At 41.1% G+C, this 15309-nt stretch overlaps 1 protein-coding gene across 11 annotated transcripts in view; it reads right to left on the bottom strand.

Moving 5' to 3' along the window:
* LOC137321323 (transcription factor 4-like) overlaps positions 1-15309 on the bottom strand; it is a 534628-nt gene that overhangs the window by 227516 nt on the left and 291803 nt on the right. For 8 of the 11 annotated variants that reach the window (XM_067983744.1, XM_067983725.1, XM_067983754.1 and 5 more), the window contains one exon: positions 5265-5303. The exons of 2 other annotated variants lie outside the window; for them this stretch is intronic. In XM_067983744.1, the coding sequence (XP_067839845.1) occupies positions 5265-5303 (39 nt within the window). Of the gene's footprint in view, positions 1-5264; positions 5304-9377; positions 9525-15309 lie in introns of those variants that run through there. One more of the 11 variants, XM_067983770.1, reaches the window with a different exon arrangement.

The following is a 15309-nucleotide window of genomic DNA, read 5'->3' on the forward strand; positions in this document are numbered from 1 at the left end:
AGTGTAATGCACCCAAGTTTGATGATGATACAGAGCTAGGTGGGAAAGTAAGCTGTGAGGAGGACACAAAGAGTCTGCAAAGGGATATAAACAGATTAACCAAGTGGGCAAGAAGGTGGCAGATGCAATATAATGAGGGGAAATGTGAGTTTATTCACTTTGGTAGGAAGGATAGAAAAACAGAATATTTTTTAAATGGTGAGAAACTATTAAACGTTAGTGTTCAGAGAGATTTAAGTGTCCTCGTACAAGAAACACAAAAAGTTAGCATGCAAGTACAGCAAGCAATTAGGAAGACAAATGGCATGTTGGCCTTTATTGCAAGGGGGTTGGAGTACAAGAGTAAGGAATTCTTACTACAATCGTACAGGGCTTTGGTGAGACCACACCTGGAGTACTGCATACAGTTTTGGTATCCTTATCTAGGGAAGAGTATACTTGCCTTAGAGGTGGTGCAACAAAGTTTCACTAAATTAATTCCTGGGATAAGAGGGTTGTCCTATGAGGAGAGATTGAGTAGAATGGGCCTCTCTGGATTTTAGAAGAATGAGCGGTGATCTCATTGAAACATACAAGATTCTAAGGGTGCTTGACAGGGTAGATGCTGAGAGGTTGTTTCCCTTGGCTGGAGAGTCTAGAACTAGGTGGCATAGTCTCAGGATAAGGGGTCGGCCATTTAAGACTGAGATGAGGAGGAATTTCATCACTCAGAGGGTTGTGAATCTTTGGAATTCTCTACCCGAGAGGGCCGTGGATGCTGAGTCGTTGAATATGTTCAAGTCTGAGTTAGATAGATTTTTGGACTCTAGGGGAATCAAGGGATATGGCAATTGGGCGGTAAAGTGGAGTTGAGGTCGAAGATCAGCCATGATCTTTTCGAATGGCGGAGCAGGTTCGAGAGGCTGTATGGCCTACTCCTGCTCTTATTTCTTATGTTTCTTAAAGGAGCATACACTCATGTAATAAGTGTACATATTACCACAGCAGTTTTACACACATTTGATCAATCTTAAGTTCAAATACATTTGAAACTGCCATGGCCCAGTAAACCAGTTTAAAGTTAGCAAGATGACACTACATTAATGGAAAGAGAACATAACAAGATGTTACACTTCCAGCAAAGTCGGGCAAAGACAAATGGTTCAGTTGATCAATGAGCTGTGCAGTATGGAACACAGCTATACAGAACAGGAAAGCTACTTTGCAACTATAGTTTGTTGCTTTTTTTTGCAAATTCCTCCTCTTCTTTCCTGAAGCAATTGACCCTTGCTATGATACGAGTCCACAGTGGTCAGCAGCCCTCCACTACCTCACCCAAGTGGCCAACCTTCATGTGTGAGCCTAGACAATGGAGAATAATTAGACTATTTGACAATGGACATCATTGTAGTTGACCCACCCCAGTTTGGTTCTCAACCAACATCAACACATATGAAATTTCAATCGACGCCCCTGGTTGGAAATCAGAAGCAGGAATCTTAGCTGATTTTTCTCATCTGTAGACTAAAGGTAACAAGTACATTAGTAGCACCCCAATTACTGTTCCTCCTAAGATCAGCAAACTCAGCACAAACTATTAAAAGAAGGGGAAACTATCTAAAACTTGGAACCTACCTGTTCTCTTCAGCTCAGTTTCATACTGGGCAATACACTACCCAACTGATGGCAAACTTTTCAGTTCTAAATATCTGTTGGAAGCCTATTAGTCCTCGCCAATGGTGTTCTTTTTAAGCAGCTATGTCATGTGTCAGCCATTACAATACACAGACTTCTGGAGATTGTATTATAACAAAGGTGATCTATTCCTAGTCTCCCCTTCTTTTTCTGACTAGGACCTTGGTTATAATGACATGGATAAAGCTGACAGTCGCTGAATCTATCTCCGGGCAAGATGTAAGATGTCCAGCTGTGTTTCATTAAATAGCTTCTGTTCAGTTCAACTACTTAGGAAAACAGGCTTTGCAATAACAGGAAAAGTGAGCAGTGATCAAAGAACTTCCAAGTTCGGATGTAAGAGAATTAAAATCATCCAGACTGATAAGAGTTGAATGACATGGTTGAAAAAGTTCTTGAGGTAACAGGTCAGTGCTTACGGACAATCAGCACTTTTCACCATAGCTCATTTTGAAGGGGAAACCTGCAAAGATTGATAAAACTTGCTTTTCATGTTTTGATTGTATTGAGCCGTGTGTTTAAGGGCCACAGTGTCATTATAAATCAGCATTTAGTTGAACAGAGGTTTCCAGGATGACAATTCCACCAGAAACCCAACTTCTGATGAGAAAATGCATCTCTCTTACTGACATGACACACAGAGAGCCATAATATGTCAACTCCCCACTTTTGTACCATATAAGGGATTATAACTATATTCTCCACACAGTGGTGCTTTTTATTCCTCTGGTTATTACAGTGGCTAAATTTGTGTTAGATAAAACATTAATTGAATGCAGGCAGTGTTAATTCTCAGCTATTTCAGGTATTCAATGGTTCCATCCTCTCCAGTATCTGACTGGTAACAACTTTTCTAATTTACAACATAATGAAAGAAAGACTTGCATTTATATAGAGCCTTTAACATCCACCGTATCGTCCCAAAGCGCTTTACAGCCAATAAAGTGCTTTTGAAGTTAAGTCACTGTTGTAATGTAGGCGGCCTTTCAAAAGGCCTTCAATAAAGGTGCCACGTGAGAGACGTGACAACCATCAGGGAGTGTGAAGTCCAGGAGCCAGGTAGCAGAATGGATTGAAAGATGGCTATAAAACAGAAAACACAGGGTAGGAATTAAGGGAAGTTGTTCAGACTGGCAGAGAGTTGGAAGTGATGTCCGTATACATAAATGATTTGGACTCAGGAATTAGGGGTATGGTGTTGAAATTTGTACATGATACCAAATTGGGGGTTACAGCAAATAATGTGGAGGACTGCACCAAAATACAGAAAGACATAAACAAGCTTGCAGAGTAGGCGGATAAATGGCAAATGAAATTCAATACGGCAAAGTGTGAGGAAAAGGTGGTTCATTTTGGTAGGAGGAATAAAGAGGCTACTTATTCCTTGGAAAGTAGAAACTAAATGGGGTGGAGAAGCACAGATCTGGAAATACAGATACATAAATTACTAAAAGTAGCAACATATGTTAATAAGGCCATACAGAGTGCAGAGTACTAGGATTCATTTCTAGAGGAATAGAATACAAAAGCAGGGAGGTAATGTTAAATTTATATTGAACCTTGGTTACACCACGCTTGTGCACAGTTCTGGCCGTCATGCTACAAAAAGATATTGAAGCACTGAAGAAAGTGCAGAAAAAATTTACAATGATGTTACCAGAATTGAGAGGGTGCAACTATCAGGAAAGATTGAGCAGGCTGGGGCCCTTTTCTCTGGAAAAAAGAACAACCAGAGACCTGATAGAGGTCTTCAAAATTCTAAAGGGGCTCAAGAGGGTGGCCGTGGAGAAACTAGGAGGACAAAACAAGTGGGAAGAGGCTCATATGGAGTATAAACACCATAATCGACCAGTTAGACCGAATGGACTGTTTCTCTGCTGTATATTCTATACGAGGAGTCTACTTTTCTCTTTTTTGGCTCCCTCTTTAATTTCATCCCCAATGTAATGCTCAAAGAGTGAAGGTGATAAGCATTCTATTCTAAGACCATGTCCTTCTACAATCTGCCACTAAAATGGTGAGAGCGAGGATGAAGTTTGTTGTTACATTAATTCTCTAGTACTCAAATTCTGGTCAAACATTTCCCCTCCCCCACCCGAAGCTGCTGGTTTATTCTTGTTTACCGGTACTGTGGCGAGTCAAACGGTTGCTTGACTCTACACATCACCAGCCTATTCAACTACAGAGAGCATCACAGCTGCGTCCAATCCTGTCCTCACCCGACAACTACACGTGCACTTGTTCAGGAGCAGGAACTAAAGCTACTTTTCAAAATGTTACTATGGTGTTAAAATGCTGCTATAATATCTCAAAGAATTAATATTGAGTCCATTCTCGATGCTACATCCATTTGGATGGGTCCAACCACATCCATAAAGATGCTTGTTTTCCAAAGACCGCCCACTCTTTTCAAAAGCAAAATAAAACACGTGGTTTCACCTCATGTAGCTGACCTACTGTTTCCCAAATCTGCAAATCCCAATCCTCAGATAAACTGAAGCTCTGGCTTGCTTCTTCCAAATCCCATGAAAAATATGGACCACTGCATACAGAGTAAATAAAGAGCCTAAGAAGAAGTGCAGTGAGAGATTTCAGAGTTGTCAGTCATGCAATATCAAAGTACATCTGCAGCATTTAGAAATCGATGTGAGGTGTTCTGCAGTTTGCACCAAGGCTGGGCATTTTTTTAAATAGTAATAAAAAAAATACATTCAGGCTATAAATTGTAGAACTATTGATGGAATTATATTTTTATTCTATCGGCGTGATCACTAATTTTACTGCCTAATGGATCAATAAATCACAAGAGTGAATCTCAGATACAATTATTCAAACACAAATTATCACTCAACGGTGAGCAACGACGTGTAGCTTTTCAGAAATCTTTGAAAGACTTGTTCAATTTCCAACTCGGGTGAAAACCTATCCTGGATATTCTTCCACTATATGGAAGATAGCCATTTAACTCACAGTTGTCAGTTACAACTTTTTTTCTTCTTACAGTTTTCTCCTCCCCTCTGCTAATGGCACTGACCCATGGCAGAGTACAGCTCCACTCATAGTTCAGTATCTCGCCAGAGTAACCGTTTTTTATGTGAGAGTCTAGAGAGTGAGGTTCAGCATCACCCCAACAAAGCATCATCATGTCCTTATCAGACAAATACATGTTTTTTTTCCCAGCAGAGGTCACTGGATATTGACCAAGAGTGGGAACTGTTGCTGATTTTCTCCTTTTCTGGTCCAGGAGCATCCCAAATGCTGCCCCAGCAAAGGCCAACCAACTCAACAGATTAGAAATCATCCCTGGGGTCTTTCTGGTCTGTACGGCTTAGTACCATACCAGGCAGGGCTTTTACGCACACAATCATGAAAGAACAACAACAAACCTGCACTCAGTTTCTGCTCGTGCTCGATGGGTCCTGCAGCCAGAATTGGGGTTTGGGCAGTATCTCCTCCCATTTGTGAAACCACACTATTTGTAAAGCAAGGTGGAAGGAGGAAACAAACAAATAAAAACCTGGCTGCAGCAGCCAACGAAAATGGAAGCACTACTTTCTGCGCTCCCTGGAAGCAGTTTTAACAGGACTTACCTTTGATCTCATTCCTCTTCTCATCGTAGTAAAATGGAGCTGGAAAAAAGTGAAAAAAAGTTTGTTTTAATTTTTTTTTCAGCTACGCTTTACTGTAATGTGATGAGTAGAGGAGCCCAAAATCATACAACGGTACAGCAGCAGGAGGCCATTCGGCCCACTGTGCCTGTGCCGGCTCTTTGCAAGAGCATTCCAGTTAGTCCCATTCCCCTGCTCCTTCCCCATAGCCCTGTAATTTTTTTCCCTTCAAGTATTTATCCAATTCCCTTTTGAAATTATTATTGAATCTGCTTCCACCACCCTTTCAGGCAGGGCATTTCAGATCATAACAACTCATTGCGTAAAAATATTTCCCCGTGTCATGTCTGGTTCTTTTGCCAATCATCTTAAATCTGTGTCCTCTGGTTACCGACACTTCTGCCACTGGAAAATGTTTCTCCTTATTTACTCTGACAAAACCATTCATGATTTTAAACACCTCTATCAAATCTCCTTTTAACCTTCTCTGCTCTAAGGAGAACAACCCCAGCTTTTCCAATCTCTCCGCATAACTGAAGTCCCTCAACCCTGGCACCATTCTAGAAAATCTCTTCTGCACCCTTTCAAAGGCCTTGAAATCCTTCTTAAAGTGTGGCACCCAGAATTGAACACAATACTCCAGCTGAGGCCTAACCAATGTTTTATAGAGGTTTAGCATAACTTCCTGCTTTTGTACTTTACGGCCTAAATTTTAACTCCGAGCCGGGAAGACAGCGGGGCTGGGGTGGGGGGCGGAATTCCTGATGGGAAACCTGGAAGTACGGGTTTCCTGAACGTCCTTACGATTTTGATGTAAGGACGTCTTTTATTTCTTTTTGACGGTTTCCTACCCAGACAGGCTGGCCTTAGTCGGATGGGAGATGAGGAAGAGGATGTGAGAAGGTAAGTCTTAGATCGGGGGCCACCGGGGGTTGGGATCGGGAGTCGGGAGTCATCGGGGGTCAGAGTTGAAGATCGTGGGGGGGGGGGGCGGCGGGGGAAATGGGGTTAGACACCGTCGGAGGAGTCGCTACAGGTAGGCTTGATGGGCCTGGGGGACGTACTCCTGCTCACCCGGGCCCAGAAGCTGTGCTATAAAGGCTGTTTCGGGCCTTCTTGCCTCCTCTCATGTGGCGTGAAGTAGAAGACCTGGGAATCCTGGCCCCCAGGGGTTAAAAACAAAAAAGCTGTTAAAATGGAGGCCTGCAGCCTCCTTGAAAGCTTTTAGTGACCGACTCGCCTCCTAAGAGTGGGTTGGTTGCCCGTCCCTCGTCCCACCTCTGTTAAAACAAGAAATGGGCAGGTCGGTGGTGGGTTTTAGATTTTAAACATTTTTACTGCCCACCCGCCCCTAACCCACCCATCTTTCTGAGTTAAAATCATGCACTATGCCTCTATTAATAAAGCCCAGGATCCTATATGCTTTTTTAACAGCTTTCTCAACTTGTCCTGCCACCTTTAAAGATTTGTGTACATACATCCTCAGGTCTCTCTGTTCCTGCACTCCCTTTAAAATTGCAATTTTAGTTTATATTGCTTCTCCTCATTCTTCATACCAAAATATATCACTTCACACTTCTCTGCATTAAATTTCATCCGCCATGTATTTGCCCATTTCACCAGTCTGTCTATATCCTCCTCATTGTTTACTACATTTCCCAGTTTCGTCTCATCTGCAAACTTTGAAATTATGCACTGCTCCTTGAAATTCTGTTCCTTAAACAATTTTGTATCAACTCTGCTACTGTCCCTTTTATCCCATTGGCTTCAATTTGGCCTGTAAGACTATTATGTGGTACTTTGTCAAACGCCTTTTGAAAGACCATATACACATCAACCGCACTACCCTCATCAATCCTCTCCATTACTTCATCAAAGAACTCAATGAAGTTAGTCAAACACGATTTGCCTTTAACATTCCGTACTGACTTCCATTTATTAGCCCATAATTTTCCAAGTGCCAATCAACTTGAAGGTGAGAAAATTGTAGGGCTATGGGAAAAGTGCAGGGGAGTGGGACTAATTGGAAAACTCTTTCAAAGAACCAGCACAGGCATGATGGGCCAAATGGCCTCCTTCTGTGCTGTAAGATTCTATCATTCTATGATCATGACCTATCTTTAGTACACACATACCATAACATCAGTTGTTGATGTTTTTATATTCCATATGCTTAGCTTTTTGTGGAAAAGTGAGATATTTCAGGAGATTTATGCCTCACCATTTTAATTCAAGGAACATTTGGATAGAAATTTATTCACGCTGGCAGGCTGGAGCAATCTGGATGCAGGGAACACTCCCTGTACCTGAATTAGTAGGCCCAAAGCGCACCCTATATTAGGCCTCATTTAAAAAGACACCAGCGAACAGCGAACATCTACTGGGCGCCCCCAGACAAAAGAAGCTTCCAATACTGGACAGTGGTCCTCAGGTAAATAGTTAAAGGGAAAGCGATCAGGAGGGGTGCAATCAGGAGAGGGCGACAGGAAGAGAAGGACCAATGAGGGGGGGAGCTCGAAAGGGCCGATTGGGAGGGAGACAGGGAGAGAAGGACTGATCGGGAGGAGGCAACCGGGATAGGTGGCCAATCAGAGTGAAGGCGGCGATAGGGGGAGGTCGAGATCGCAAATCGGTAGGGGGATGGAGGCAGTGATGGAGCGGTCCTTTAAGGACCGCTGGTTAGGCTGAATGTAGACCACTTTTTCCTAAACGCAGCCAGCGACTCAATATTTCACAGGGTGCCTCAAACAGGTGTCAGGCTCCTTATTTGCATATGCAAAGCTGGCTCATAATATTGGAGGCTTAGGCGTCCATTAAGCACTCGAAAATGGGTGCGACACTATCAAATTTCAAGACCCTAGTGTGACAACTTTGCTGCTTCCAGTGGAGGAAGTGAGGTTGTGGACTGGAGACTACATGAAGAAACATTACATTTTATGCCTGGCCTTAAATGCAATGAAGATGGTGGTCCTAATATGAAAACAAGTCATTGAGTAAAGGTGAAATCCCACTTTTCCACCAATGCCATTTTTCACCACACGAAAATTCATTCTTTTCAGTATAGTCACAAGGTCAGGTAGTTGCCACATGTGTTGGTTTAACCATAGACGGCACAACTACTGGCATTTTCAGTCTGTCAATCACTACTTTCTTTTGCGTAGAAATTGTAGACAGCAATTTTGCTGTCAGCTTGATTTTGATTCAAACAAATCAAAGTTCAAAAGGAAAGCAGCTCAACCTCGAAAAAGGTTGCCAGAAAAATCTGGTATGGATCTGAGAAGCAATTCTCAAGGTATTTTGCAGGGACAGGCAGATGGGTGGACAGACAAGGATACCATTATACTCCACTCTCCCAAAGGGAACAGGTACAATAGATTTCACACAAGTTATGGAAAAAAAATCACAAGTGAATACAGCAGGTTCCGTGCACATCATTGTAACACAATACTGGTCTTCATGACATGGAAACAGGGTAGATCAAAAATAGGATATAGAACAAAGCAGGTTAACCCCACCCTTAAGTATATATACTTTTTTTAAAAAGGCACTCTTAATATTTGACACAGGGTTGATGGTTAAATTTCTGCAACCAACTGATTTTTTTTCTACATTTAAATTCTCTTCCGTCCTTCTCTCACCCCCACTCCAATTTCTTTTGGGGAGGGGAGGAGGAAAGTCAAATTAGGACACCCCGGCAGTAATAAAAGAATAGGACACTGGCAAACAAAGAAATAAAGTGAGAAAGGGGCACGAGTGATGTGAAATTGACCTCTATTACTAGCCGTGTTTCATTTTTAATTATAAATGTGAAAATATCAAGAAACACATCGATAATCAAGTACAACACAGTCAGAACAGCAACCAACTTATATGCCAATGTTTTAACCCTGTGAAGACATAATATCCTCAGCGGTTTATAAAAATTTACAATTGCTTTTACATAGAATGTTCTTCTTTTTAAAAAAGTCTGTCAAATAATAGTGTACATATACATCAGAAGATTTTAAATCCTGCCTTCTCGCCATGTTGAACTCAAGACTCATTTCATCGATACCTAATTCAAATCATTCTTTCCTGGGATTGTGAACTCCTTACCTGCCTCAGTTTCCTTTTCCTCATGCAATCTTTTAAAGCCCAAGCTTGGTGTCACCTGAACACTGCTTGATTTACTGCATCTTCTCTCCTATTCTCTTTGACCTTGATAATGTCCTTGCTGGCACTTCAAGTTTGTTTCGCAATAATAGATTTTTTTAAAAGTTAGCTAGTATTAAAAAAGGAACGAGTTTTTCCCTAAGGCAAAAATGCTGTTACAGTCTTCAAAAGCTTAAAATGCCTTAAACGAGATATTAGCAAAATAAACGTAAACCCGCATTCAAACTGTAAACTTCCTTCTGCTTCACTGTGAAACTTCAAACTGTTTATATTATAAATCACGGTGTCATTACAAACAAATCACAATCGGGTATAGTGCATACTTAAAAAGTCTTCTCACTTCCCTTTTGTGAAAATGCTAGCTGTTGGGGAAGTTGCGATTCTACTGAAATAATCTGATAAATCGCCATAATAAAACAAACCTTGTGATGCCCTCTGTTGCATGACGGTGTAATTCTCATTTAACTATATCATTAAGTATTGTTATACCCGTGGTTGGAATACTTCTTTTGTTGATGTCTTCTTGTCATACAGCCCATTATAAGACTGCTAAACTACATAGTTGGCACTGTTAGCTTTGCAACAATACAAACTGTATTGTACAAATCAAGAGAAAGTTAATCAAAGTCGACTTAGGCAAGGGGTGTCAATCTATCTCCAGGCAGTAATTTCATTCTTTTTAGCATTACACCTGTTGCAGTACAAACATAGGAACAGGAGTAGACCATTTAGCCACTTGACCTATTCTGCCATTCAGTTAGATCATGGCTTATCTGTACCTCAACTCCATATATCCAACTTGCTCCATATCCCTTGATACCCTTACCCAACAAAAATCTATCGATCTCAATCTTGAAAATTTCAATTGACCCAACATCCACAGCCTTTTGGGGGAGAGAGTTCCCTTTGGGTGAAAAAGTATTTCCTGATTTCACTCCTAAATGGTCCAGCACTAATTTTAAGATTATGCCCTCTTGTTCTGGATTCCCCCACCAGAGGAAATAGTTTCTCTGTACCTACCCTATTGAATCCCTTTTTTGTTTTAAACACCTCGATTAGGTCATCCCTCAACTTTCTAAACTCAAGCGAATACAAGCAAAGTTTATGCAACCCGTCCTCATAATTTAACCTTTTAAACCCTGGTATCATTCTGGTGAATCTACGTTGTACACCCCCCTCTCCCCCCACCCCCACCCAAAGGCCAATTTATCTTTTCTGAGGTTCAATGTCCAAAACTGAACGCAGTACTCTAGATGCGGCCTGACCAAGGCTCCATACAACTGTAGAATCACTTCCTCACTTTTGAATTCCAATCCTCTTGAGCTGGAGGCCAACATTCCATTAGCCTTTTGGATTACTTTTTGTACTTGTGCACTAGATTTTAGTGATTTGTGCACATGAACACCTAAATACCTTTGATCCTCCATAGTTCCTAGTCTTTCACCATTAAGAAAATATTCCAATTTGTCTTTCTCAGATCCTAAGTAGATGATCTCACACTTGTCCACATTGAACTCCAACTGCCATTGTTTTGCCCACTCACTTAGTCTGTCTATGTCCCTTTCTAACGTCCTGCTCCCATCCACACAACTTACTGTGCCTACTAACTTAGTGTCACCTGCAAACTTGGTTATACAACTCTCTATTCCTTCATCCAAGTCATTAATACATATAGTGAAAAGCTGAGGTCACAGTACAGATCCCTGGGGAACACCACTTGTCACATCCCGCCATCAGAGAATATTTCCTTTATTCCTACTCTCTGCTTCTACCTCACAAACAATTACCGACAGTGCAGCCCACCTAGTGCAAATCCAAGTTTAAAAACCATGACCAGAGAACCTTTTAAATATAATTTTTAATGTTTTTACACTGATAGGAGAAGCTTGTGAGCTTGCAAAACAGCAGTGTGGAATCAACAATAAAACCCAGATTCACATATCCCACATCCTACTCAAGAGTGACTTTCATATAAATGGCTCTTTAGAAATGATAATTATAAAAAAATTTAAGGTGGCAGAAAAAAATCTGTATTATCCTCAGTTTATATTAAAAAAAAGTTTTAAGGTTGAAATATGCTAGCTGTTCAGAACTGTAATACTATAATACTAATCTTTCATTCATAAAACAATCAACCAGCTCCACCTCTGCAATCATGATTAATACACATATATATATATATATATATATATATGTGTGTGTGTGTGTATTAATCATATATATATATACATATATATATATGATTATCACCGTACAAGTATTGACAATATGATGGCACTGCAGAGCTGTCAACATTGAGGAAACGTTAAGAGTGACATTTAGGATCACCAGGAGTGGCACAGTTTGCAAACCCATTTAAACATATGGAGGAGTTGCTTTTATTTTTTTTAAATGAGTGGCTTACATTCAAAGAGCTCATGTGTTTTGTTTTTAAAAAATGAGCGATCGTCACCCCCCAATGAGTTGATATGTAAGCAGATCTGAAAGTATTGATCGGAGATTTATATAAGCAAGATTGTTTAAGCGTGCCAGTCAAAAGCATTAAAGCAAATAGACACAAATATTTTTTACATTTAAGTTTTTTATACTATAAGTAAACTAAATACTTGTATTTGAAGAGAAAGAAAAGGCACTTTTAAGAGGTATTCACCATTCAATATTTTTTTCCTCCAGTACACTTATCTTATTTTTCAGAACAAGGGATGTATCTCATGCAATTCTTTGACATCTAAACTCATAATGTGAGGCCCTAGTTTTAATTGAACAAGAATAAAACACCTGCTAAGAGAGAACAAAAAACAAATAGTGAATATTGCATATAAAATTAATTTCTGTCTACTGTAACAAACATCAGATGTCCCCTAGTGAATCTGAGATGGTAATCCAATCTTGGGGTCCAGATGACAACCATAAATGATTATGATGCTATCTGAACCCTTGGATTGAATTACTGTCTGTGATTTACTAAGAAGCACCCAGTATCCTCTGTACATTACATGCATCAAATAACCCTGAAAGTTTCAAGGGTCTAGTGACATAATGTATTAAGTTATTTTCACATTGATAATTTCCTAAAACAGGGACCTCCTCAGAGCTAAATTGTCAGGTGGATGCCAGGTGCTGCCCGACAGGAAGAGAGGCAAGTCAACATTAAGCCAACAGTAGACTTTGGAGTGCAGCAGTACTGTGACAGATCTCCCCAGAAAAAAATTGAGGGCTATCCCAGTACTTCAGTTGGAAACCATGCAACTATCTAGCCCTGAGTTAAAATCAACACTCATGAACCCATATTCTCAGGATGAGCCTCAGCCTTCAAGAGAGGAGGGGATAAAATTGGCAAAATACAAAAAAAAGTTGGCAGATTAAGAAATAATTCTGAAGTAATTTTTTTTTAGGATTTGTGTCTATAGAAGTAGTGAAGGAATACTGAAGTTAATAAGAAAACAAAATATTAATTGGGCGAAAACCAGCTTTAAAAATGGGATAACAAATCAAATTACCAAAAAGTTTCTATCTTGACATCCCATTACACCACAACATTATAACGTGATTTTAAAAAAATCTATCTATATCACTTTAATTGCCATAGCTGAAAAAATGATAAGATAAATCAGTCTGCATATCCTTCTTCTCAGTCATTGGCCAGGAGTTTAAACACCAGTCTATTTGCACTGGCCACCTGCAGTAGGCAGGATATTGTCAGCAATCTGCTCCCCAAAACCAACGACCCTTGCCTTGACCTCCAGTAACAGGATATACAGAAACAAGCTGCTGCAGGAACTGAAAGCCTTCGAGAAGGGGTCAGAAGTACGGCTGACTCACAGCACAAGCTATCTGCCTTCAACACTCACGCTTACATTCCAAAGACGTTTCCGTCACAATGGAATGATAATAAATTTTCTGCCTGCCAACTTCTATTCCAAATAAATCCGAAAGATCTGAATTTGTGGTTTTTGTAGGATCTTCATAAATAAAATGGTACATGAACTACAAAGTTCTTCAAAAGATACTGCAGAGTTGTATCAAGATTGAATTTGCAACTTTAACTCTGAAGAGTAACATTTCCAAATTAAGGTAAATAGATACTAAGATCACGAGTTAGAATCATACAGCACAAAAGGTCGTCATTCAACCCATCGTCTGTGTGCCGGCTCTTTGAAAGAACTATCTAATTAGTCCCACTCCCCTGCTCTTTCCCCATAGCCTTGCAAATTTCTCCTTTTCAAGTATATATCCAATTCCCTTTTGAAAGTTACCAATGAATCTGCTTTCCGCCATCATTTCAGGCAATGCATTCCAGATCATAACAACTAGCTGCCGAAAAATTTTCTCCGCATTTCCCCCCTGGATTTTTTGCCAATTATATTAAATCTGCGTCCTCTGATTACTGACCCACCTGCCAGTGGAAACAGTTTCTCCCTATCAACTCTATCAAAACCATTCATGATTTTGAACACCTCTATCAAATCTCACCTTAACCTTCTCTGTTTTTAAGGAGAACAATCCCAGTTTCTCCAGTCCCTCATCCCTGGTATCATTCTGATAAATCTCCTCTGCATCCTCTCCAAGGCTTTAACATCCTTCCTAAGTGTCCAAAATTGGACACAATTCTGCCCAACTAGTGTTTTAAAAAGGTTTACCATAACTTCCTTGCTTTTGTACTCTATGGGGGGACTTTTAACGGGACTGGCAGGGGTGGGGCGGGGAAGGTTAAAATTTCAAAAATTTGGAATCCGACCCCAACCGGTTTTAATGTAGGTGGCTTAGGGGTCCGGCGACTAACCTGCTCTTCAGAGGCGAGTCCGTAATTTAAATATTTTAATGAGGCCTCATATTTTACCACAGTTTTAAATTTAATGGCTGTGGGCCGGGTTTCCCAGGGCTCAGGAAACTCAGCCACTGAAGGGAGGTGAGAACAGCTGGATCCAGCAGATAAGTGCTTTTCCAGCACTGCTTGTGGGACGGGAGGTGCAGGAATGCTTCTCCCCGGCCTCTCAAGCTAACCTGCTTCCCACCCCGCGATCAGACTCACCCTCCCGTGTGATCCTTCGCCTCTCCCCGCCCCTGCACTCCTCTCCCCCCCACCCCCGACCTCATCCCCAGCCTTTCCGTTCTCCCCCCAAATCTTGATCTCCCCCCCGACCTTGCTAACACCTTTCTGACCCCCAACCCCCACCTCCATCAGCCTTTCCGATCTCTCCCAGCACCCCCAAAGTCTTTCTGATCTTCGCCCCCACCCCCCGATCTTCCCCTGCCAGCCTCCATGATCTTTCCCCCGGCCTCCACGATCTTTCCCCCGGCCTCCACGACCACTCCCTTCTTTCTTCCCTCCTCTCCTGTGGCCTACCAGCGAAGGCCTTCCCGCACAGCAGCTAGTCAGCCTCTCAATCTGTCTGGCTGCCGGCCAGGAAACGGAGAAAACATTTTTAAATGAGGTCCTGCCATTGAATTTGGCAGGACCTCCAGGTCACCCACATTTCCAGGTTTCGAGGCTGCTATAAACCCCCCTCCCCCACTGACTGCCCCACAAATATCGAGGCCTTTGCCTCTATTTATAAATCCAAGGATCCCGTATGCTTTTTTTTTTAAATAGCCTTATCAACTTTGTGTTTGTGAACCCCCCAGGTCTCTCTATTCCTGCACCATTTAGTTTACATTGCCTAACATTCCAAAATGCATCATTTCACACTTCTAAAAAGTTCTAAAAGAGTTCTAAAATAAACTTTATCCAGTGAATGTTAACAACAAAATTCCTTCATAGTGCTTAAAAACATCCAGATTTTTTCTCTCAAGAAATAATGGAAGAAAATAAAGTTCCAACGTTCATTTATTTTCTCTTTGCAAATCTCATGCTACCAGTTCATTCTCTTGTCGG

The sequence above is a fragment of the Heptranchias perlo genome, chromosome 1, assembly GCF_035084215.1.
Source record: "Heptranchias perlo isolate sHepPer1 chromosome 1, sHepPer1.hap1, whole genome shotgun sequence".
Taxonomy (NCBI): domain Eukaryota; kingdom Metazoa; phylum Chordata; class Chondrichthyes; order Hexanchiformes; family Hexanchidae; genus Heptranchias; species Heptranchias perlo.